Below are 27972 nucleotides of genomic sequence, written 5' to 3'. Positions count from 1 at the left end.
ACATTTAATCATAGAAGGGAAATAAATAGGACTTATTTGTACATTTATTATGAAAGTAAATTTTATTACTCAGAAGTGGTTACAATACTTGACCCACTTTGGTCGTTACAAAGAGTTGAAATATCGGGTTGTCACAACATTGGTTGTGATACTTTACATGACGTTCTCCGCCCCGGAACGTTTCCGCCATCGGTTTCGGGGTGTGACATTATATATGAGCACTACTTGAAAGGTCTACCATTAGAAGTCCAGAAGTACGTTAGGTTGGATTCGTCAAAAAATCAGTATGGCCAATGGGAAGGATCTTTTTAAATTTTATAGTGGAAGATTATAAAGGTAGTATTCAGAAAACTATCTTAACATAGTTTCTTATAATATGAGCATCTCCCCTTACAATATGTTGATGGGAAGAACAACTCTATGGAAATTGCAAGCAGTAGAATCTATGGCGCATGGACTACTCAAATTCCCTACTGATGAAGGTATCGTAATAATCCAAAGCACGATGTTCAGACCACCAGAACGAAGCCATATGGTAGACATAAAAGAGATAGCCATCAATGAAAAACATGAGGATCAAAGAATCAAATTAGGTTTAGAACTCCCAGAGCTGTTATGAAGAGGATTGATAAGTCTGTTAAAGAAGAATGTAGATTATTTTACATGGAAACCTGAAGACATGATGAGGATTCCTTGATCCTAGATAGAACATTGGTTAAACATTAACACAACATACACTCCCGAAAACCAAAAAAACACATCCTGGATAAAGAAAGAAATGAAGTGGTCAACGGGGAACTTAAAGCATTGGTGGCAGTAGGAGTCATGAGAGCCACATAATTCCCGAAGTAGATTGAAAACCTGGTGTTGGTAAAGAATTTAGACAGTACTGTGCAAATATTTGTTGATTTCACCGACGTTAATAAAGCATGCCCGAAGGACAGCTACTCTCTCCCAGAAATAGAACATAAAATTGAATCATTGGGAGGATGTAAGTGGAAATCCTTCTTGGGTGCATATAAAGGTTATCACCTAGTAAAAATGGCGAGATCGATGAGGATAAAATAACTTTCCATACAGAGAAAGGGTTTTGCTATACTAAGATGCCTTTTAGATTGAGGAACGCATGAGCGACTTACCAGAGGTTGGTCAACAAGGTTTTCGAACGATAGATAGGGATAAATATAATAATATATATGAACGAAATGGTGATTAAGAGCAAAGATGATAATGCTTTTTTGTTTGACGTGGAGAAAACCCTGATGCAACTTAAACATTCCAATATGAAACTAAATCCAAATAAATGTAATTTTTTGGTGAAAAAAGGGAAATTCCTAGGGCATATAGCTACCACTTCAGGGATAGAATTAGCCAATAAAAATTCAAAAGTCTACTAAAAATAGGAACAACCCAAACGGTAAAAGATGTATAGAGCTTGAATGGTAAGTCGACAATGCTAGGACATTTCTTATCCAAATAAGCCAAACAAACATTGAGTTTATTTCAAGCATTAAATACACACATGCGGAAGAAAGACATTGTATGGTCGAAAAAAGATAAGGAGGCCTTCCAGAAGTTGAAATGGTGTCTCCAACGTTTGTCGACCCTAGAAAGTCCTAATGTAGGAGAGGTATTAACTATATACTTATCAGCAAGTCAAGAAGTAATCAGTGCAACACTACTAGTGGAAAGAGATAAAAAGAAAATGCCAATCTACTTCATTAGAAGGGTGCTATAAGGAGCTGAAAAGAATTACTTGATAGTAGAAAAGTTAGTCCTATTCGCATTTTACTCGGCAAGGCGAGTACGCTGGTATTTCCAAGCACATCCGATCCTAGTGTTAACAAACCAGCCCATGACGCAGATTCTAATGCAATCAGAGTGATCTGGGTGGATGACCAAATGGGCAATCAAATTAGGTGAGCACAACATAACCTATAAACCAAGGGTCAAGCTTTGGCAGAATTCTTACTGGAAATGCCTGATGATCCTAAATGCTCGTTAATATATGCCAAGGAAATCGTTGTCCACCCATAGGTATCGAAGCAGACCAGCTCGACAAAGTGGGAATTGTTCATTGATTGGGCATTAAGTAAGAACGGCTCAAGCATAGGTATCATCTTCATTAATCTGCAAGGGGATAAATCGACTTATGCACTCATATTCGAATTCAATTGTTTAAATAATGAGGCAAAATATGAAGCCCTGCTCGCAGGCCTGAGGTTGGCAAAAAGCATGATAATCTCAAGAATGAAAGTATCTATTGATTTGATGTTAGTGGTAAACCAGATCAAAGGTGATTATGAAGCAAAAGTGACACATATACCAAAATACCTCACCCAATCAAAACAATGGATCCAAAAATTCCAGGAGTTTAAAATCACTCAAATCCCATGGTCAAAAGACAAAGAGATGGATGTCATAAGCAAACTAGTCTCGGTGGTGTTACAGTCACCTCTTAAAAAAAAGTTTTGGTAGAGGTATTGCCAAGGAGAAGTATCGAAGAGATAGTTATGGAAGTAGTGGACTTGTCAGAGGAAGAGGATTCATGGATGACCCCATACAACTTGCTCCTCAAAAAAGGAATATTACCAACAGATGAAAAAGGAGTCAGGAAAATATGAACAAATGCTTCAAACTACACTATGCATGAGGAAACTCTATATTGAAAAGGGTACTCCATCCTGTTGTTAAAATGCCTTATGAAAAGAGAAGCAGAAGTCATCATCAAGAGGTACACTCAAGCATCCCTGGTGCATATGCAAGATCAAGAGCAATCACTCATAAGATCCTACGGACACGATACTATCGGCCTTCAATGAGTAAGGATACAAATGAATTCATAGTAATGTTTCATGACTACCAAATACACTCAAACATCCCTGCATTGCCACCAATAGAAATGACAAGCATCACCAGCCCCTGTCCTTTATTCCAATGGGGAATTGACATTATGGGACCATTCTTATAGGCACCAGGAAGATTAAAGATACTAATAGTGGCTGTGGATTACTTCACCAAGTGGGCCCAGGACGAGGAGGTGGCCATAATCTCATGAAAAAACATAGTGAAATTTGTCTGTAACAGATTGTATGTTGTTTTGGTTTACCTTATACAATCATCAGCAATAATGGAAAGCACCTCATGGGCAACCCTTTTATGAGTTGGTGCCAAGAGAAAGGAATCAAGCAGAATTTCACTTCGGTAGCACACCCACATGCAAACGGACAGGCAAAGGTCACAAATCAGACCCTGGTGAAAGGAATAAAGAAGAAGTTGGGAAAAAACAAATGGAATTGGGAAGATCAGCTGCAAAATGTGCTATGGACTTATAGGATGACAACATGTACATCAACCAAAGAAACCCCGTTTAGCCTGGTATACGAAATAGAAGCGGTTATCCCAATGGAAGTCACCATAAGAAGCACTCGAACTAGGAACCCTCAGGAGAGTTTATATGGGACAGAGCTAATACAAATTCGACCACATGGAAGAACAAATGGGAGATGAAACGATACATCATGCAACCTATAAAGTAATGACAAAAAAACATTACAATGCCAGGGTCAAGGGAGATGTGTGCAAAATAGGGGACCTGGTTCTAAGAAAGTCATTCATACCTAAGGAAATAAAATCAATTTCCAGGATAAAGAAAGAGTTAGGAAGACTTGATCTTTTGTAGAGGAATCCTCACTCGAAAAGCACAAAATTACTACACCACCTTCTTGGATCTTCACCAAAACTTCAAGAATGGAAATCCCACTTATGAATATACTTCAAAGGAATTTGGAGGCTGCAAATTAGGGTTTTTTGGCTGCAAAGTGAAGTGATTCCTGAATTTTAGGGTTTAGCCTCTATAAATACCCCTTAACTTCCATAATTATCCCTCAAAGTATCACAAAATGACTTATATATATATATATATATATATATATATATATATATATATATATATATATATATATATATATATATATGATTAAGGTTCATTTTATTACAGTTTGGCCCTCCAAAGATAACTTTCAACAAATAAAAATGTTAGTTTAAGAATAAAACTTAATATAACACTAACATCGATAATGGATAGAAATTGGGTTCGTTACACTTAATGTAATCAAAACCCGCCTTATCCATATACAAAAGAAAGTATATTCGCCCCATTTAGCTCTCAAGAGCTTCTGAAATATACTAATTATTCTCTAGGAATTAATCAATATTCAAGCTCTTTAATTAATCAAAACTATTTGATTAATTCCAAAAAATTCCAGTTAATTTATTAATTACTTCAAACATTAATAACTTATTTTCTCTTTATCCTTATAGTTAATTGTGTTCAGAGGCTAACCTAAAGAACCATTCTATTATTATAAATATTACCAAAAATATAATTACCTTTCACACTATTTTCAATATTTACTATCATTTTCAATTGTAAATGCTTATTTCACCCCAAAACAATAATTATCATATTTCAAATATACTACACAAACCGAATCTCAATTTAATCAATATTTCACCAATTAATGAACTTATTAAATGTACAAGCCAATTATGCATAACATATCACCCAATCTTAAGTCATTCATCCAATTTAATTATACTCTAGGGATTAATCATCCTTGTAACTTAATTGATTAAAATACAAAACTAATTCATCAAAATCACAATTCTTTATTCCTAGGGTTTATGCTCCCACCAACATAATTCAAAATTTTATCATTCTTTCAAAATTAACTTTACATGTTCTACTAGTCAATAACGCTACAAACATATTTTGTTACTTCATACTAAACAAATAATATCATAATTGCATCATTAACACATTTAGTCATTTATCACTCCTACTATAGATGCTCAAGTAAGCTTCAACATAAGATGTTTAGACCTTAAGAAATCACCCATGGAATCTCTAGTATCAAACAAAATGAGTGATAGTTACAAGATGACCAACCCTTCTGATTAATCTGTTTTATGTTGATAGTGACTACATGGCCCGTTCCACATAACTATTTTTAGCATATCAACATACTAACTCATGTATCGTGTACTCCTTTGCGTACGCCACATACTCCAAAGATATTACTATCACTATTCACTTATGTAAGTAAGTTCTTGCTTATCGTATGCATCGTGCCAATTCGGCCGCTTGATGCATCACATCCTCATCAAAATCCATTTCTTTGTTTATACAATATTCTCTTGAGGATTATCTCAATCAAAACTTAGACAAGGTTCATACTCATCCTTTCATAGTTGTTCTATATGCACCAAGAATCTATCAAAACATATTTGACACAAGAGCTTGTTAATCAACAAGTTATTATGAAAAATATATATTTGAAAAAAAGTCCTACAATAGAAAATAATTTTTTCAAAACTTTTTCATTTAAAAAAGTTTCGAAGAACCTATTTTTTGTAAAAGTAGGCTTGTTTTGAAGAATGTTTGTAGAATTAGGTTAGTTTGAAAAAGAATTTTAGAAACAACTTGGTTTTGAGAGATGACCCACATTTTTTATCTTCTTATGGCTGGTTCCATTTTTTTAGTTTAAAACCTCACATTTAGCCCCCTAGATATTAGATAATTAGCCCTTTAGCTTTTATCTTTATTTTTATTTAAATCTTTTACTATTAAAATATTTAACTTTTACCCTTGCAATATATTATACATAAATTAATTCAGTCCAAAATATATGATTACAGTTTACGTATTATTTTAACAACTTACACCATTAAATAAATCTTACAAATATCTTCAGATATATACCAATATTAAACATATTACAACGTTACAAAATTACAAGACCAATTAAAAATAATATGACAATACAACTTAAATATAATAGAATGTACTTGTAATGGACATTTTTGTTGATATAATATTGTAAGCATAGTATTTGTCACTTTCATTATTCCACTGCAAAAGCTGGTCATGATTCCACTGCAAAATACTAGTTTATCATACAAACAATCGTCAGTATTTATGAAAACTTAATAAAAGTAAGTGAGTGAATTGTCAAATCAATTCACTTTTTGGTATTATAAATTTCAACTCTTATACTAAGTTTTATTCACCTCATTCAATTTGAAGAAATTATCTCATAAATTCAAACTTATGTTTTTTCCTTCTTTATACTGCTCATCATTCATGCATCTATAACCAGGTACGTATTATTTAGCATTACGACTCTAGATCGTCCATTTATGATTGTTTTATATTGGGGCGGTAATATTGAATATGAGAATGGTATTGTAAAGGGTGACCATTCAACTTTTAGTTCTTCAAATATCATTAGACATAAAATGGGGTATGAAGAATTTAAAGATTTATGTTATGCTCATGTTGGAGTTGAAAAAACATCATATAAGTTCAATATTTCACTATGCTATCAGTTTGGTGGTCAATCTAATATTACATGGGTCGTAAGTGATTCAAGTCTAGATGTAATGTCTTATTTGGATAAGAAAGTTGAAAATTATTGGGGTCAAGTTTTAATTGAATTTGAACAAATAATGCCGCCTACAAATACTAGTTCGGTAAATCTCCTACGTAATTTTGAGCCAAATCCGTCAAATGTACCATTTCCTTTGCCTGATTGTGATACATTTGATGAAGATAATGATGAAGCCAACTCGCTATATAGTGAGATACTAGTAGTGAGTCTAATGTTGGGAGTGATTCTGATGATGATGGTATGTGTGAAACTCTAGTTGTAAACTTTATGAATGATGTTGGAGATATAGGAGAAGATGATAGTGTCGATTTGGAAGACCACATTTCTATAGATGTTTGGATAAAGTTAGAAAACAAAATAAGGTTACAAATGCAATTTGAAAGTAAGATACAAATGCAAGAATATGAGTCTTAAAATACTTTGTTGGTCTATTGGCAGCACCGCACAAAAAAGAAAGTATGTTACATATATGAAAGAAATAAAAAAAAATCGATCTTGAAGCTTGGAAGTATTTAAAGGAAATTATAAAAAGTTAATGGTGTTTTTTATTTGATGAAAATTGTAACGACCCAATTTTTTTTACGTCCGAAAATTTCATTTTAAAATATTACTTTAGAAAACATTAATAAATAAAAACATTGTTGATCACACCATAACACATCGCAACCATCTTTTAAAAGGTCAAACCATACATCCCATCAAAATATCAGAGTACAATCCCAGTGACTCTCGTAAATGCGGAAGACAGAGTGTGTGCATGACGTGCCGCTACCGCGCCGGCTCCTTCCCCTTCGGTGCAGAGGTACCTGAAAACAAAACTGTAAACGTAAGCACAAAGCTTAGTGAGTTCCCCCAACGTACCACATACCATGAAAACACCTAACATAAATACTGCCAGGCTATTCTGGGGTGCCTGACTACCCGGTACGGCCATTCTGGGGTGCCGACCTACCCATACGGCCATTCTGGGGTGCCGTCCTACCCGTGTCAAGCCATTCTGGGGTGCTGACTACCCATGTCAAGCCATTCTGGGGTGCTGACTACCCATCGGTCCTAACAACCGATCCTCGGGGACTGGTCCCCTCCCGCTACCTCTATCGCATAACATAACAGGCCAACATACAAGCATACCATCACATACAGTCAGATGTTTCTGGGGTGTCTGACTACCCTGCGGTCCTAACAACCGAACTCTACTACTATTGCATATAACGTATCATGAGAGCATATAACATAACAGGTAATAGCAAACCTAGATGATATCACAAAGACAATCATCTATCATACGTCCCTTACTGGTGGGCCGGCATTGTGGCCTTAGGCCCACCACTACTGGAAGGTAACTCACCTGAGACTGCTGAACCCTACTGATAAATCTCTGGCTGCTACTCGACAATCCCCTGATCCGCTGCTCCTCCAGCTCTCCGAGCTATCAATATACATATAACACTTAGTCTGACAGTCAACTAAGTCAACTCTGGTCAAAGTCAACCTTCCAGGTCAACCCTACTCGCCGAGTCTTCCTAAAGACTCGCCGAGTTCATAGACTCAGGGTCTTTCTTATTCGCGACCCGACTCGCCGAGTCAGTCCATGACTCGCCGAGTCCAACCAGTTCCAAGTCCTGTCCTGTCCAACTCGCTAAGTCACCACCCGACTCACTGATTCGGGTCTCGACTCGAAGGGTTCAGGGTTTTCGCGATCTGACTCGCCGAGTCCAAGAACAGACTCGCCGAGTCCTAGACAATCTTCAACCAACTCGCCGAGTCCATGCCTAACTTCATCCGACTCGACGAGTTGGTCATCCTACTCGTCGAGTTCCTCCTCACCTTCAAGCTACTCGCCGAGTCCACTCGAAGGACTCGCTGAGTCCATTCGGTTCTACATACATGCAGAGGACCTTGAGTCATGCATGGACTCCAAACTGTAGATCCACTCTTTTAAGGTCTATTCCTTACGTAAAGTTGCAAACTTTACGTGTAGAGAAGGAGATCTAGGCAAGATACGCCATTAACTAGGGTGTAAGGCCAAGGGACTTCAAAATCAACACAATGACTGATACTTTATGCTTCTCCAGGCCCTAAAACACTTGAATCTGAAGTAGCAACTCCAGATCCGGCTTCTAACCCAAAATAATAACATTATGGCAAAAGAACCCCAACAACCACACATAGATCTAGGTGCAAAAAGGGTCCAGGAACTAGTTTATTACCTCCAAGTGCTCAAAATGAACTCACAATCCCAGATCTATAGCTCCTTCTTGCTCCTCCAAGTTCCTTCTTCCTTTTCCAAGCTTTAAAGCACCTTCCAAGGCTCAACTAGGAGATATGACGGCTAGGGTTTGATATCCAGGGCTAAAGAGGCAGTAAGGAACCCTGAGAAGAAGATTAAGACATTTATATATAGGCCCCAAGTCCCGAATTTAGGGTTTTCCCCGCACAGACCAGACTCGCCGAGTCACCCTGGTCGACTCGCCGAGTCGGTCACTTACTCCCCGACCCGGATCCCGCTCGGACTCGCCGAGTCCCCCTTAGACTCGCCGAGTCGACCCCTAAACTTAGGGTTTTCTTTCCTTTCTTGGTCTTCGAAACTTTGGGTGTTACAACTCTCCCCCACTTAAACTAAACTTCGTCCTCGAAGTCTGCTATGGCCCACTGCCTGCGAGCTGCCTCTAAACCCAACCAACTATTCCAACACCAGCTGCCTACCCTTTCTAGCTTTTGCTCGATCCTTCCGACTAACCTTAATCCCTGCAGATAACACCTCGGGTCAACCCTGACCCTGAACATCCTAGAGACCCAACTTACTCAACCGGCAATCCTTCTGGTACTCACCGAGTACTGAACTGAACCTATAGGGGTTCACCCCTTCCTGTCTTTGCGCAAATCCCTTGCCTTCCCAAGGCAAGGTTCTATAACCAACTATTTCTCTGTAACTGTGAAGGTCCTATACTTCACCAACTCCATCACCTCCGCCAATTCCAGTACGGGTCAATACCGCCAACAACCACCGACGCCCCTATCTGACATAACTTGGTGCCGAGCACCCCCGGTCCTTACTGACGTCTCCATATTTGGGTTACCGAACCCTACCAGTTACTACAACCCTTCGCAATCTCCTAGTCGCTTCCAGAGACTCCTGAAAATACTTCGACTATCTATAACTATTCTATCCATTCTCCCGCTCATACTGAAACGATGCTGCTGGGAATAGCTTGCTTATATCCCATCTGATTACTCAACTCCTACTAACTCGAGTCTTTCATCCCGAAGAAAAGCTACTTGCCTAGCTATCTTTACATGTCACTTATACTCGGCCGAAGGCTCAACTGATCCTGCTGAGAGAGACTTGTCATTTCCACATCAACCAACTATACCGTCAGCACTAGTATTCCAACTCAAATACAATACTGACCCAAAACTCCGAAACCTTTCAAACACTGAATTGTCTGCGATACCGAACCTGCCTGAAACACTAAACTGCCTGAAACGCTGATCTGGCTGAATCACTGAGCTGCCTGCGACATTGAGTTGGCCGAAACACTGAGCTGCCTGAAACACTAAACTGGCTGGAACACTGAGCTGGCTGAAACACTAAACTGGCTGAAACACTGAGCTGCCTGAAACACTAAACTCAAGTCCAACTGTGGAGTCAAGGGACTCCTCCCTTAGTCGCTTCCACGACTTCTGAATGGAATCTTCCTCAAGGACTAGTTTCCACTAGTTATCCTGTCACTATGGCCCTAACAACCTTCCGATCCAACCGATCGGGTCCATACTTCACATCCTGACATCATCCATCCTATGGCTAATAACATGATGGCTCCCAGACTGACGGTAGCCCTTAACATACCCGAACCTCAACGGTCCACTGCTACTCTGATCTCATAACTGATGTGACGATCTATAGCCAAGATTCGCTGACTTAGCCATAACTGAACCATTTGGGAAATCCGAATCTAATCCGTGGATTCCCATATTCCCACCGCTGCACCCGAACGGGTGGGAATTACTACATTCCCGCGTTCAACCACGCGCTCATGCTGCTACCAATCTGATAAAAGCCACGGCTACACCCGCGGATTCACAAGTCTCAAATACTATCTGGCTGCTAATGAACGCTACGGCTACCCCCGCAGGCTTACAACACTCTACTACTATCTGACTACTAGTGAATGCTATGGCTACCCCCGCAGGCTTACAACACTCTACTACTATCTGACTGCTAGTGAATGCTACGACTACCCCGCAGGCTTACAACACTACTACTACCATCTGACTGCTAGTGAATGCTACGGCTACCCCGCAGGCTTACAACACTACTACTACTATCTGACTGCTAGTGAATGCTACGACTACCCCGCAGGCTTACAACACTACTACTACCATCTGACTGCTAGTGAATGCTACGGCTACCCCGCTGGCTTACAACACTACTACTACTATCCCGAGGACATCCTGACTATCCCCTAGTCCCGCTAGTGATTCTTCATCCCGATTTCTCAACCAGCCCTCAGTCTTTGAATTCTGCATCATCCTCGACATCTTATATCCTTGATATACTTAGTGCTTTGTCGAGGAATTCTCCGGCTTGGTTCCCAACCCAACTGTCTACTAATCCGGATACAAGAAGCTATTGTTGGGATGTTTCCAACCTCCCAAATCCTGAATCTACGCAACCTGCATGCTGCCTCATACACTGGCTACTAATACAAAACATCTCTTGTTGCCCGCTCTGGGGTTCCTCATTCCACTCACTTGAGTCTTTACAGGTGGTCCTCAAATCCTGGATTCCTAACCAGTTTCTAACCATCTCCATTACATGGACCCACTGCTGGGAAAAGTTCTCGAGCTCTCAATTCTGAACTTCTCAATCCATCCAGCACTATGCTACTACCACTTCTTCTCAGAGGCCGCGCAATCGTCCTGAGTGACTCTTATCCATGTATACCCGGAGGGTTCTCCCCCACTTCGATCCTGCTTACCCCTTGCTGCTTCACATTCAAAAGAGATCCCGACCTTTACTACCATTCCAAAACTTCTACTGGGGAACCCAAGCCCGCTAGGTAGGAATTTGACCATTCCATCCAAACCACTATCCACTCCGAACTAGCGAAACGAACCAGATCTCTCCCTACCATGCTACAGTTATTGCATCCTCCGAAACTTCTCCATATGAGCACATCCCCTAACTACCAACCAATTATCCGAGGTATGAAAATGGCATACGACGTAAGCACAAGCAAGCCACTCCATAACACAACACTTATACCACAGTTTATGCAGAAACCATAACAATATAATCATAACATAAGCTGACAAACACAAAGTTACATACCTCCATTACTCAGTGCTGCTCGAATCCCTGCTGAAATCTACCGGAGAAACTCGGCTCCGAGCCGTAGGCACCCTTGCCCGGCCTTGACAACCACTGACGGTACTTGAAGTTCCAAGGGCAGGAGCTGGCGCCTGCCCTGCTGAATACAAACTCGGACAGTGGGCCTTCTTGTGGCCCCTCTGACTGCAATGGAAACACAACGGATCAAGTCCCTGGGCGATGGTAACAACACAGTCTCTGCTAAAATGACCAATCTGGCCGCACTTGAAACACCCAGCATCGCCACCACTTCTACGCCTACACACACCCATGTGCGTCCTTCCGCACTTCCCGCATCGACTGCGGCTTTGATAGTTCCTCGTCCTCAAATCTGAACTCTTGGGCCTCTTACTCGAACCTGTGGCAACCTGAGCCTCATCCATTTTCCTCTTCCCTTCCGACTCCCTGCCCGACTCTCGCTCCTGTGTTACCCCAACGGTAACGTCTGCTGACTGAACAACAGATGTCTGATCCTGAAGCCTCGCTATCAATCTATCAGTGATCCTCACGACCATGTCTGGCAGACCCTCGCGAATGGCTCGCGAAACTTCCTCAACTATCCAATCATGCAATGGTTTCTCTTGGAGACAGAATGCCCCACACACCCCTGCCCCCTGATAGCAGAAACTAGAAATGGGATCTCCCTCCCTGATGGATCCCTGAACTCCATAGGATTCGGGACCTAGACGAGCCCCAATCTGTCCTGAAACTAACCCGGCCCTAAAGGCCTCAAGGTGACTGTCCACGAGCTCCACAATAGCTTCTCTAACTGAACCGAAAATCACTGGAGTCTGATCGAGGATGTTGCGCATAATCTCTGCGGAAATGAAATCCCTCATCTGATCATCAAGTTGCCCGACTCTAAAGCCCGAGCCAGACCCCTCCCCTGCACCTGAACTGCCAACTGATATCTCGCGCAACGTCACCATGCTGAAAATATAACAATCCCTGATCAATTACATACTACTGCTGAGGGATCTCTCACATACTCTACTAGTTCCTTGGTTTCACCTCGGGCCCTCTTGAATCGAGTACGGATCCTCTGCTTTCAGTAGTATGGGCCCCTACTACCTTCCACATCTATCCGTACTTTCCTCAAGAGTTACCTCAACTCCACCAAGTCCCCTTTACTCTTCTACTGATCTCTGCTACTCTTATCCTAGGCTTGCCCTAGGGAACCTCTAACTCTACCCAAACAGTCCTCAGCTGCTGAAGGCCTCCTTGTAATGCCAATTAGTCACCACCTGAATACCATAACATGTGACGAGGCTCAGATAATCCTTCAAGTAAAGGACTCGTCCCTACAACGGTTGGACTCAAACAAGAGCTGCGCAATAGGGCTAGTTCCAATACTTTGGGATTATTCAACCCTGATTACATGTGGTGTGACGTGTTTACCTAGTGGCTAACTCCCATTACTCAGAATCCCACCAAGCACGAAGCAAGCAACATTCGGATAAGGGAAAAACAGACTCAAGCCAAAACTATTCTTATAATAAGAAACGACACTTAACATTGGATGCTAAGCTCATACTATCAGGCATAACCTAAACAGGCTATCCTACTGCTGTCTACTCAATTCTAGCATGCAATATTCATAAAGCTGTAACACATAAGCAGGCACATAAGGCATCACTCCTAGATCCTTAGCCTTTTCTAGCATGCAGTTCTACGTAAGCTGATAAACATAACATAAACTTGTATGGGTACTATGGGGAATACTTACTTGAGCTCGGCCGGTCGAGCACGTCACACACTTTGCTCTTTCTTATGACTCTTTTCCGGGTTTTAAAGAACAATTTCTTTTGGAAAATCTTTCAATCCCTCGATTTGAGTCCAAACACTCCCGAAGGCGTGTCCGAATCCCTCAAACCAGGGCTCTGATACCAACTTGTAACGACCCAATTTTTTTTACGTCTGAAAATTTCATTTTAAAATATTACTTTAGAAAACATTAATAAATAAAAACATTGTTGATCACACCATAACACATCGCAACCATCTTTTAAAAGGTCAAACCATACATCCCATCAAAATATCATAGTACAATCCCAGTGACTCTCGTAAATGCGGAAGACAGAGTGTGTGCATGACGTGCCGCTACCGCGCCGGCTCCTTCCCCTTCGGTGCAGAGGTACCTGAAAACAAAACTGTAAACGTAAGCACAAAGCTTAGTGAGTTCCCCCAACGTACCACATACCATGCAAACACCTAACATAAATACTGCCAGGCTATTCTGGGGTGCCTGACTACCCGGTACGGCCATTCTGGGGTGCCAACCTACCCATACGGCCATTCTGGGGTGCCATCCTACCCGTGTCAAGCCATTCTGGGGTGCTGATTACCCATGTCAAGCCATTCTGGGGTGCTGACTACCCATCGGTCCTAACAACCGATCCTCGGGGACTGGTCCCCTCCCGCTACCTCTATCACATAACATAACAGGCCAACATACAAGTATACCATCACATACAGTCAGATGTTTCTGGGGTGTCTGACTACCCTGCGGTCCTAACAACCGAACTCTACTACTATTGCATATAACGTATCATGAGAGCATATAACATAACAGGTAATAGCAAACCTAGATGATATCACAAAGACAATCATCTATCATACGTCCCTTACTGGTGGGCCGGCATTGTGGCCTTAGGCCCACCACTACTGGAAGGTAACTCACCTGAGACTGCTGAACCCTACTGATAAATCTCTGGCTGCTACTCGACAATCCCCTGATCCGCTGCTCCTCCAGCTCTCCGAGCTATCAATATACATATAACACTTAGTCTGACAGTCAACTAAGTCAACTCTGGTCAAAGTCAACCTTCCAGGTCAACCCTACTCGCCGAGTCTTCCTAAAGACTCGCCGAGTTCATAGACTCAGGGTCTTTCTTATTCGCGACCCGACTCGCCGAGTCAGTCCATGACTCGCCGAGTCCAACCAGTTCCAAGTCCTGTCCTGTCCAACTCGCTAAGTCACCACCCGACTCACTGATTCGGGTCTCGACTCGAAGGGTTCAGGGTTTTCGCGATCTGACTCGCCGAGTCCAAGAACAGACTCGCCGAGTCCTAGACAATCTTCAACCAACTCGCCGAGTTGCTCATCCAACTTGCCAAGTCTATGCCTAACTTCATCCGACTCGACGAGTTGGTCATCCTACTCGTCGAGTTCCTCCTCACCTTCAAGCTACTCGCCGAGTCCACTCGAAGGACTCGCCGAGTCCATTCGGTTCTACATACATGCAGAGGACCTTGAGTCATGCATGGACTCCAAACTGTAGATCCACTCTTTTAAGGTCTATTCCTTACGTAAAGTTGCAAACTTTACGTGTAGAGAAGGAGATCTAGGCAAGATACGCCATTAACTAGGGTGTAAGGCCAAGGGACTTCAAAATCAACACAATGATTGATACTTTATGCTTCTCCAGGCCCTAAAACACTTGAATCTGAAGTAGCAACTCCAGATCCGGCTTCTAACCCAAAATAATAACATTATGGCAAAAGAGCCCCAACAACCACACATAGATCTAGGTGCAAAAAGGGTCCAGGAACTAGTTTATTACCTCCAAGTGCTCAAAATGAACTCACAATCCCAGATCTATAGCTCCTTCTTGCTCCTCCAAGTTCCTTCTTCCTTTTCCAAGCTTTAAAGCACCTTCCAAGGCTCAACTAGGAGATATGACGGCTAGGGTTTGATATTCAGGGCTAAAGAGGCAGTAAGGAACCCTGAGAAGAAGATTAAGACATTTATATATAGGCCCCAAGTCCCGAATTTAGGGTTTTCCCCGCACAGACCAGACTCGCCGAGTCACCCTGGTCGACTCGCCGAGTCGGTCACTTACTCCCCGACCCGGATCCCGCTCGGACTCGCCGAGTCCCCCTTAGACTCGCCGAGTCGACCCCTAAACTTAGGGTTTTCTTTCCTTTCTTGGTCTTCGAAACTTTGGGTGTTACAAAAATCGTCGATGGGGTATGGAACGGGTGAAAATTTATGACACGACATGACAAAAATACACGACACACAACAAAATTGGGACGAATTGAAATTTGAATTCGTGTTCGTGTCGTGTTCGTGTTAACTATAAAAAACACGATGTTGTGTCGTGTCATGTCTGTGTTCAAAATTCGACATGAAATGGACACGATTTAACAGTTCTTTATTGTGTTTTTCGTGTTTGTCATGTTATATTTGATAACGTATTCATTAAATAAACTAGTTTTTAGTATATGTTATATTTTTCGTGTCGTGTCGTGTTTGTTGTTTTTTAATTCGTTCGCTTTTGTGTTAGTTAAAAAAACACGACATCATGTCGTGTCGTATTCGTGTTACATAAAACCTTGCTGTTTCATGTCGTGTCAGACAAAAACACGAAATGATAACACGATTTGCCACCTTTAGGTATGTTGACAACAAATATCTCTGAGAGTGTGAACAATGCACCTCGAGGAGCAAGACAATTACCGATTAGGGCGTGTATTGACCTTAATTCAATAGAACTATATATCTTTTTAGAAAGTACAATGATGTTGCAATGAATTGTAATACACCTCTACTATCATGTATGTGGCATCTATTTCAAAAACGAGAAACCCATGCACAAAGCCATATATTAACCGAGTTTGAGTAGAATGAAGGTGTCTACAGAATTGTCACAAAGTTAAAGATAAATGACAAAGGGGGAATAGCTCAGACTGTCCGTTATTATCAACAAACATGTATATGTGGTAAGTGGAAAATGGAAAGATTTTTGTGCTTGCATGCCATTGCAGTTTGCAGTTATAGAGGGGATAACCCTCTTTCTATTGTAAATGCTGTGTACACTACTATGATGTATAGACAACAATATACATCTTCTTTTGACCCACTTCCTCATGTTGATTGTTGGTCGGAGTCGGGTCGGAAGATTAAAGCAGATGATTTAAGGGTTTCTGTTCATCGATGTAGGAAGCGTTTAAATCGATTTCATAACGAGATGGATATTCGTCATCCCGACGAATCTCGCAAATGTATTGTGCCACCAACCTGATCATAATAAAAAAAAAGTTGTCCAAATTCTCAACAAAGATTTAATGCGATGTGAACTTTATAACATTTTTAATTAATCTTGTTATTTGATGTTTAATTATTATTGTAATTTATGTTTAAGTTGTATTATAATTTGGTTTTTAGTTAGTCTTGTAATTCGTAACGTTGTAATATATTTAATATCGATATCTATCTGAAAATATTTGTAAGATCTATCTGAAAATATTTGTAATATATTCAATATCGATATCTATCTGAAAATATTTGTAAGATCTACTTAATGGTGTAAATTGTTAAAAATAATATTTAAGCTATATTCATATATTATGGACTAAATTAATTTATGTATAATATATGGTAAGCGTCTAAAAATTAAATAATTTAATAGTGAAAGATATTAATAAAAGGGAAAATGACTCTTGAGGGTAATTAACTTTTGCGTTTGTACTCATTTGGTCCCTTTTCTTTTTTTTTTGTATTCAATATACCATTGAACTTGTTGTTGGTGTTTACCATAGCCCTTTTGACCGGCTTTTGACCTGTGATAGCCGGTCAAAGGGTTATGGTGAACACAAACAACAAGTTCGATGGTATATTGAGTACAAAAAAAAGGAAAGGGACCAAATGAGAACAAACGCAAGAGTTGGTTACCCTCCTGATTCATTTTCCCTTTACTCATTTACAACAAATCTCACATCATCTCCTACTGATATTAATGACTTTATGAGATTCATTCTTGCTTCTCTTCAAAACATAACCTACGAAAGGACATTATTCATACATGTACAACTTTGTAATGCACTTGAATATTTATTAGGGGAATCTTGACTAAGCAGGCGCATTTCATGACTACATTTACATTTTCAATCAAATGATTTATCGTATCATGGATTCTAGACAAGTCTACAAACGAGTGGAACCACAAGTGCTATGATTTTGAGTTTACTTAGCTTTAAGATCGAACTCATGGGATAAGATGTTGGATAAGGTGTCTAAGTCCATAACTTATTTGGTATATACTTGATCCGACCCGGCATGGTCCATTTGGGTTGCACTTCACCCGAACTATTTATGGATAATTTTATAAGAGTTATACACATATGATTATTAATATATTATAAGTTATAATATATTAATATGAAGTCATGTTATTTAATTAGTCTTAGTCTTAAATTAATTATGAATTAATTTAGAGATTAAAAGGAAGACTAATTAGATTGTGGGCTATTGGTTTTATATGGTGTGGGCTAACACTCATTTGTTAATGGGCTAGGCTTGTATGGAAGTCCATGGATGATCCATGGAGCTTTTAACCCATGGATCCTTGGAAAAGGAAAGGTCATGGGTTATTAGGGTTTCACCCTAACCATGCACACTATATAAGCATGCTTATGTTGCATGAAATAGCCACTAGTGTGTGTGTTTGTGTATGGCTGAAATTATAGTGTGTATACACTCTCTCAAAGTTTTCCAAGTGTTTGTGGTGATTTGTGATTCCATTTGAGGCATTCACACTATTAGTGCTTGGCCCTCAAACTCCTTAAGAATCAAACTCATCAAAAAGGTATGTAATCTCATCTAATTCTTTTATGTTTAAAAGTACCCCATGCCATGTTAGATAGGTTATGAACCTTGGAAAATTATTATTTTTCATGTATTTAGACAAACATAGATCCAAGGTTTATTAGGGTTGCATGCACACTTAGGAAGTGTTAGATTGCTCAAAACCCAACATAAGATACAACATCAATATGTATAATATTATGGTGATATGTCTACAAAAGCAACATGATATTGTACATATTGATGTTATATCTTATCCCATGAGTTCGATCTTAAAGCTAAGTAAACTCAAAAATCACAGCACTTGTGATTCCACTCGTTTGTAGACTTGTCTAGAATCCATGATACGATAAATCATTTGTTTGCAAATGTAAATGTAGTCATGAAATGCGCCTACTTAGTCAAGATTCCCCTAATAAATATTCAAGTGCATTACAAAGTTGTACATGCATGAATAATGTCATTTCGTGAGTTATGTTTTGAAGAGAAGCAAGAATGAATATCATAAAGTCATTAATATGTAGGAGATGATGTGAGATTTGTTGTAAATGAGTAAAGGGAAAATGAATCAGGAGGGTAACCAACTCTTGTGTTTGTTCTCATTTGGTCCCTTTCCTTTTTTTTGTACTCAATATACCATCGAACTTGTTGTTTGTGTTCACTATAACCCTTTGACCGGCTATCACAGGTCAAAAGCCGGTCAAAAGGGCTATGGTAAACACCAACAACAAGTTCGATGGTATATTGAATACAAAAAAAAAGGGACCAAATGAGTACAAACGCAAAAATTAATTACCTTCAAGAGTCATTTTCCCTTAATAAAACTAAAGATAAAAGCTAAAGGGCTAAATGTGTAATATTTAAGGGTTAAATACGTAACATTTCGAAAAAAAAAGGACGAATCAATCGGTAAAGAGTGAGCAATCAATCAAAATTAACCTATTTTTATAACTCTTTTTCAAACAAATCTATTTTTACAAACACTTTTCAAAATAAACCTATTTTTTTTTTTTTTTTAAATCTCCATATTTTAATATTTATATTCAACGTCTACTAAAATAATAAAGCGTCTATGTTTATTGGTATCAAGACGACTGGTATGACGTTCCTGAATTAATGAGTTAAGGGTTAAGTCCTCTTTGGAATGTATAGTTTTAAAAGTAGGTCATTAGGTGTGTGAATTACCCTTTTAAAACATTAATTTTGTTAAAAACAAAATGAAAATGACTTGTTATTCATTGAGGTTTCTTTTATAGAAATCAAACTCCTTTTAAAATTGAACTTAAAATTGAATCTTGAAAGATTACTAAATGAATCATAAAGCCAAAAATCCAAAGTTTCTAAAATTGTTTAAATAGATTTAGAAAAGAGACAAACGTATGAATCTTTTCCATCTTTAATCAAAACTTACTAAATTTACTAGCAAAAATAAATTTGAACTGCTGAGAAACACATGACCAAACTCATCCGGATTACTGTAAAATATGTGGAAATTCACAAGTAGTTTTGATGGTGTAATAAACTCAAAGTCGTTTTCGTATACAATTTGAAAAACGATGTGGTCAGGAATAACCACAAGTTAAAAGTAGTCCAAACTTAATTAAGTATCGAGTTCAAATATGGCAACAAATTAAATACACTCTTAAGAAAAAATTTAAACCTGTTCAATTAAATTAAATGGCATTTAACATGGTCTAGTAAAACTATTTTAAGAAATACATTGCCGTAATTCAATACCGCAAAACCTTCAATATCGGGTTTCATGTTTTCAACCATCTCATTTTGCGCATTAGCAATGGCTTCTTCTATTCCCAATCCTTCATTAACCACAATTTATACAACACTTGCCGCTTTAGCATCCATCCTCATCGTCTTCATCATTTTCTCATTCTCAACCCAACCCAATTGCCTTCATACAAACTACGTTCGTGTCAAAACTCATGATTTCTTCTTGCCACCCGATACAACCAACATTTCCCACCTTGTTTTTGGCCTTGTGGGGTCTACAAACGCATGGCACCATCGAAAATCCTACATCGAGTCATGGTGGCGCCCAAACATCACCCGTGGCTACCTCTATCTTGACACAGCTCCAACAGACGATCTTGTTCCATGGTCAGAAGCCTCCCCTCCTTTTCGTATTTCAGATAATATCACAACGTTATTCGAAGAAAGTCGACACAATGGTGAGCCAGTCATGGTGAGGCTGATACATGCGGTGATCGAGATTTTTAGGGATGAAAGAGAGGATGTAAGGTGGTATATCATGGGAGATGATGACTCAATCTTTTTTGTTGATAATTTGGTTGATGTTTTGTCGAAATATGATCATACAAAGTACATATACATTGGTGGTCATTCGGAGAGCATAGCGCCGAATGAAATTCTATCATATGACATGGGATTTGGAGGAGCGGGACTCATAATGAGTTACCCGTTGGCTAAAATGGTGCAGAAAAACATAGAAGATTGTGTTCGAAGGTATCCGCAATTGAAATGTGCTGATCAAACGTTGATGAATTGTGTTAATGATTTTGGAGTTACGCTAACTGCTCATCAAGGACTTCATCAGGTATATATCAATCATCTGAAACCGTTTTAAATTGAAAAGCGGGGTATATATAAGTTTAATGATTTTCTACCTAGCCTTCGGTAAAGCTTTAGTAAAAAATTTCATCTTTTATAAATCAACGTAGTTGACGTTAGTTCAAAGTTTGGAAAATTTCAATAACTTTTAACTAAGTTTCATAATTTTTTCACTTATCACATAATTTTTTTAAATGATGTAAGTATTCAAGTTTTAATTTTCTCACGTATTGTGAAATTTTTAGAACTATATGTCCCAGACAAGAGCCAAAATTATAAACCGAATTATATCAATATATATTGGTGCTATTTAATTGGGGGGATTGCCCTCATTATTTAGTTTAGAGATTAAATTAATGCCTATAATAAATTGGGAGAATTTCATATATGTCCTTCTTAAACATCAAAATATTATATTTATCCAATTTAATTTCTAAATATCATATTTACCCTTCATAAAATTTCTAAATATCATATTTACCATTCATAAAATTTCAAAATATCATATATGTCCTTTTTAAACATCATAATATCATATATGCCCTTCTTAAATATCAAAAATATCGTATATGCACTTTTTAAACATCAAAATATCAATGGTAATATCTAAAATATCCTTCATCTACAACATAATCAACAAAAAAAACTAAACAATCAAAATATACATTCCATAGAGAGAGTTGAAGATGAATATTTTTGTTTGTCAAGAGAACGACATTACAACAATTTAGAAGTTCACATTTCATTATCATAGAACTAATGATAATATCGTTAAAATTTTTAATTATTATAGTAATTTTAAGTTATAAAAAATGATTATAAAATATTAAAAACATTATAAAAAATGATTTGGGCAAATATGATATTTTGAAGGTTTATAAAGGGTAAATATGATATTTTGAGGTTTAAGAGGGACATATATAAAATTCTCCCTAATAATATGTAACAATTTGGAAAATAACGAAACATGTATAAACAATAAACCAATATTTATAACATTATGAAAAAATTCTACCGATATTTTCTGTTAGCAGTTATTTCAAGATAATTATATATGTGATTGATTGTGGTGAAAAGAGTTTTCTAATTTTACTTTCTCAAGTTGTTTTATTTTATTTATTATTATTATTATTATTATTATTATTATTATTATTATTTCTCTTCATCCTCTCAATTTGTTGAACTAGATAAAAAAAATTAATAAATAAAAAACGTATGATGTACAATAAGAATCGATATCATGGAGGCTTCAACCAATGTCATTTTCAAAGAATCCAAGTTCTTTTAACATAGTTATTCATTAAGCATTCCGTAAATGACCATTATTAGAAAATATTAATTACTAACGTTGAAAGTGTATTCGTTTATCTTTCACATTATATTTCGTCTAAATAGTTGTGTTTTCCTTATATCGGGTGTCAATTTGAATATTTTACAGATGGATCTACATGGGGATGTATCTGGATTTTTATCTTCACACCCAAAAGTTCCCTTGCTTTCCCTCCATCATTTTGACCAACTTGACCCAATCTTTCCTTCAATGGATCGTTCTGAATCAGCAAAACACCTCATGAAAGCTGCAAACATCGACCAACCTCGTTTGGTGCAACAAACTGTATGTTACGATAGACAATTAAATTGGACATTTTCATGTTCATGGGGATACTCAGTTCACATTTATGAGAATATCATACCTCGTAGCGTCCTAAAGGCCCCACTTCAAACATTTAAGCCATGGATCTTGGAATCTACTCCACCATTGTTCATATTCGACACAAGACCACTCTCAAATGATCCATGTGCAACTCCTCATGTGTTTTTATTTGAATCCATAAAAATAATCAATGAAACCGAAGTGATAACAAATTATGTCCGAGTTGCTTCACGTGGTTTGCCGGCTTGTGAAATAGCCGGCAACCATTCCGCAGATTTGATCAACAGAATTGAAGTTGTTTCACCGATGACAAAACCTAAGCAGGTGAGTTTAAATACCAAATTCAATCATGACAATTTAATAAAGGGAAAATGACTTAAAAGCCCAACAAAGTTTCCAAACCATTTAAAAAACTCTAATCATGTTTTGTCTGTTCAAAAAAACCAACAAACTTAACATTTTATCTAAAAAACCCAACTAAGTTATACTTTCTCGAAAGTCAAATAAGACAAACAGATGACGTGGCTTATTACCATATCGGAAAAATGACTTGTTAGACCAACGAAGTTTCCAAAACGTTTAAAAAACTCCAATCATGTTTTGACTGTTCAAAAAAAAAAAACCCAACGAACTTAAACAAAACAAAATTGGAATTTTCTGAACGGTTTGAAACTTTGTTGGACTTTTTAGACAAAAGGTTAAATTCGTTGGATTTTTTTGAACAAACAAAACATGATTGAGGTTTTTTGAATGGTTTGGAAACTTCGTTGGGCTTTTAAGTCATTTTACCTTTAATAAATCATCAATTACATATTAAATATTCGACATGAAACTTCTCATTCTCATTCTCTTCGTATATGAAGTATGATTATGCATGGCTTTGGTAGTAGTTGGGTGTCGGTTGTTAAATGTTTCATGTACTAACTGGTGATCAATGTTTACATTATTTTTTCATTTGTTCTAGGATGGAAAAGCAGAATGTTGTGACATAGTTGAGAATAAAATGGATGTGGTAAGGCTAAAGCTACGGGATTGCATGGAAGATGAGTTGATTGCTTGAGCTAGACGAACAATATTAATATGATTAGTTGTAGTTCTATCATTAAAGAAACATTATTTATAGTTTTTGTTTTAGAGGCCAAAGGAGATTACATATTTCTCTTGTGCTAAATGGTAGCAACTTAAACGTGTGAATTATCTTGGAAGGGTGTCCAACCATGATTAATGTCTTATCTCATATGATATAAAAAAATACCATCAAGATGGTTTCCACTCCTAGCAAGTTTTCATCTAGTTTATAAAATTATGTGATGTGCTGTTTTCTGCAAGAATATTTGCTTGTCACTCATTGAATCAAAAGTCAGAACTCACGAACATTTGTTGAACTATTGATGCATAAATTGCTTGTGTGTTATGTTGGGAGGAAACATATGATCAAAATAGAAACAAATCAAATACTTAGTGCCGAATATTGATTACCCTACTTGTGTAAACCGCAATAGAATGAAACTAAATAGATAATATAATAAATACAATCTGTGTGTGTACGTTGGGAGGAAACATTTGATCCATAATACAAAAAAAACCAAATACATAGCGTGAAACACGAATTACCCTTTTTGTGTAAACCACGGTGGAATGAAATTAAATCTACTTCTACTCTACTTATCCTAATAAATAAGAGCTATTCTTGCCACGTGGCAATTTCTAAGCCCCACCCAATCGTTTTTTCCCGCTCGACTCTGTAAAGTCAAATACGAACACTGCCCTTCTCCTTAGCCCTTATCCTTGCGTTGATAAACTCGATTTTACCTCTGATACTCAATTTTACCTTTGATACTTCTCTGATGTTTCTTCATGTATACTAGGGTTATGTTGAATTGTGATTACTCCCTCATCAATGGTGAAGAGGAAGCCCAAATGCCCTCCGGCGCCACAATTTCCATTCGGGTAAACATCAATCTTCTTTGCGTAACTTTACTCATCTAGGTTAAGCTGTTACTCCCACATCATGATCCGGCCAGACACACCGACGGCGACGTTCTACCTCTGGCTATAGGGTTCGATTTCTGATTTCAACTTCGATTTTTGACTTTGCATGTTCGATTTTTCAAGCTTTATCTTCGATTCCATCTTGATTAGGTTTATTGAGTACAATTTCAAATTTCATCTTCAATCTATCTGAATACTTGGATTATGAGATTGCTTTGAATGGCCTTCCGAAATAGAACAACCTTGTAAAACTTCTTATTGCTAAAATTGTACTCGTTTTTTTTTTTTGCTGAAATTGCCACTGGTTTTTGCAGAGTTTAGCATATTTTTTCCTTGTGTCATGGGAATGTAGAACGTATACAAGGAAATATTATGTATGATTGTTTATAAACTAAAACTTTTGATACATGATACTTCCTCCTCTAACATTCAATGTCAAACTTAGAATTACTTCAATTTTAGTTAATATTCATTATTTTAGGGTTTTGATATTGTTTTCGTTTTGTATATATAATATTTATTGGAACTTTTGAAGCAGTTATAGGATTTTTAATTGAAAATTAATATGTAAATACCAATTTCAAAATTGAAAATAGTTTGTTTGATTGCTAAACTAAATATAGCATAACTAATGTAGGATGCCTAGAGTACTCCTCATTCCATCAAAAATTCATTTCTCTGTTTTTCTTAATTGGCCAACAAATAGAATTTGATTTCAAATTTGTACATTATGAAGTTTATGATGTTCCTGAAGTACCCTTTTTTAAAGATCTTATGGAGATTCATCATCTTAATGTGTATTTAGTCAAGGGTAACAATTTCCTTCTATATCTGATATCTTTATATTTTCAGCTGAGTTATGTATCAAAATTTGCTTATTGATCTATATGTGTGTGTGATTGTGTGTCTATGCAATTTTCCTATTCCTATTGGTTTGGTTGAAAACAGTTGCAGATGCAACAAGAATAAGAAAGAAGAAAAGGTTAGTACTTAATAGTCATTTTAATATGTATATATATATTTTTTAATGTTTATGACAATTAAATAATGCATCTTATTTTTTTATGATTCTTCCAAATGGGATTGCTTAGATTCCAAGCGTGGGATATTCCTTTTGAGCTCTTCATATTCTCACCAGATAAACATAAGGAAAAATTTGCAGCCCTACAAAAAACTTTATAGGTTATGGAACATAAGGGCATTTTAGTCCATTATTGCGATTAAATATGGTGTAAAACTCATTTTGGTACAAAAGAGTTGGTGTATTTGCTAATTTATGTATATATGTGGAATTATGGAAAGAATGATGATTACTTATGTACTTGAAGTGTAAAACATAATATTTGCCTCCTATTTATTTATCATTTGAAGGTGGCTTGTGGAATATGCTTTGAATCTTATTTATTTGATCATCAATTTCATCTTTAAAGTACGTAAACTAACAAATAATTTTATTTTTTTAAGAAATAAATCTTGGATTTCGTGTTAAGATTGAACAAGCATAAAATATAGAAAGGGATCATGGTTAACATGTTCATATGTAAAGTTACTCCTTAAGTTATCTTTTGGGATAATCCTACACTATTTTAGGTAACAAATTTGGTGATTGAAGATAATATATTATTTAAAAACAAATGAAATTTTAGAAGTTATTCATATGATTTAATCCATGTCTTTATCTAACATTATACTTTAATATTTTTTTTTCTTCAATATATAACATCGTACTTTGGATAATATATCCAATCGTAGCATTCTACCATATAGTTTATTTCTTAGTAGTCCGTTATATTTATGAAAATTTTACATAGTTTAGCTAATACTACATGCATTTTTTCAAAATACGAATTTCTTTTACTGGAATTATTATATTCATTAACGATCAATATCATATATTATGGATGGTTTACAAATAAATTAGTTAACTTAGTTATTATATCTAACATAATTTGATCTTTGAATGGATGATCTCTACAGTAAAATGGTCAAATCATTAATTAATATTAGTTTGATTTTGGTCAAAAGTGGTTGGCAATTTGATTGTTAAAAGAGTAATGATACTTTGGAATGTATATGAGCTACTTTCAAATTATACTTATATTTTGTTAAATGTGGGCATTCATGTTGATCGATTTAAATTTAAATACATAAACAAATAAAATATGATTTTATTTTGTATGTAAATGAATGTTTGTAATTTATAGTCTTTATGTTATTTCTTTTTTTATATAATCAATATAATATTCAAAACAAAATTTATATCTTTTTAATTTAATAAAATTTAATAAATATTTGATGTTTCATAGCTATTTGGATTTATAATATTATTTTTCTTTTTGACCCGTGGTTTCCACGGGTTTTAACCTAGTAGACAATATAATAGAGTTAATCTCTGTGGTGTGTTGAGGAAAAATTAGATCCAAAATACAAACAACCAAATCCACCATTCTCTACTTATACTTTTAAGTTAACGTGTCGGTTAACCACACGAGTTCCATAAACAAGTTATAAAAAGAATGTGCAACTTTCATAGATAAATATAAGATTCACATTTGATTAATAAAACATGATTTTGTTTTATATTTTTAATGTTAATACTTTTAACATGACCAATATCACTATCAAACCCTTTTGGTAACTCCATTCGTAAAATGCTAGCATGTAAAAGATAAGCCAAACTGGATTGTACCCCAAACATAACGAAGAATACGTTTAAATGCTTGAAATATGAGTCCAAATGGGCATGAAGATATTGTTGGGTTTTGAGCAATCTAACACTTCCTAAGTGTGCATGCAACCCTAATAAACCTTGGATCTATGTTTGTCTAAATACATGCAAAATAATAATTTTTCCAAGGTTCATAACCTATCTAACATGCCATGGGGTACTTTTAAACATAAAAGAGTTAGAAGAGATTACATACCTTTTGATGAGATTGATTCTTTGGAGTCTGAGGGCCAAGTACCAATAATGTGAATGCCTCAAATGGAATCACAAATCACCACAAACACTTGGAAAACTTTGAGAGAGTATACACACTCTTGTATTTTCGGCCACACACAAGCACACACACACACACACACTAGTTCACTAGTCTTCATTTCATGCTCCATAAGCATGCTTATATAGTGTGCATGGTTAGGGTGAAACCCTAATAACCAATGTCTTTTCCTTTCCAAGGATCCATGGGTTGAAAGCTCCATGGATCATCCATGGACTTCCATATAAGCCTAGCCCATTAACAAATGAGTATTAGCCCACACTACATAAAACCAATAGCCCATAATCTAATTAGTCTTCCTTTTAATCTCTAAATTAATTCAT

General features: G+C 37.0%; 1 protein-coding gene across 1 annotated transcript; it reads left to right on the top strand.

Annotated features, from left to right (window-relative positions):
* The first annotated feature begins 20199 nt into the window (after positions 1-20199).
* On the top strand, positions 20200-23857 carry LOC145002039 (uncharacterized). The gene is made up of 3 exons (XM_078961351.1): positions 20200-20987; positions 22440-22979; positions 23620-23857. Exons 1-3 carry the CDS (start codon positions 20211-20213, stop codon positions 23713-23715), a joined length of 1413 nt encoding a protein of 470 aa, XP_078817477.1. The 5' UTR covers positions 20200-20210; the 3' UTR covers positions 23716-23857.
* The last annotated feature ends 4115 nt before the right edge of the window (positions 23858-27972 follow it).

The sequence above is a fragment of the Lactuca saligna genome, chromosome 6, assembly GCF_052625555.1.
Source record: "Lactuca saligna cultivar CGN05327 chromosome 6, ASM5262555v1, whole genome shotgun sequence".
In the NCBI taxonomy this organism is placed as follows: Eukaryota; Viridiplantae; Streptophyta; class Magnoliopsida; order Asterales; family Asteraceae; genus Lactuca; species Lactuca saligna.
This window is presented reverse-complemented; position numbering and strand designations above follow the sequence as displayed.

Bases quoted from the DNA above. Each gene is read 5' to 3' on its own strand.
- LOC145002039 (XM_078961351.1), top strand. From the start codon at position 20,211: ATGGCTTCTTCTATTCCCAATCCTTCATTAACCACAATTTATACAACA. The intron at 20,988-22,439 runs GTATATATCAAT...AATATTTTACAG, and splicing joins CTCATCAAGGACTTCATCAG to ATGGATCTACATGGGGATGT. The intron at 22,980-23,619 runs GTGAGTTTAAAT...CATTTGTTCTAG, and splicing joins CGATGACAAAACCTAAGCAG to GATGGAAAAGCAGAATGTTG.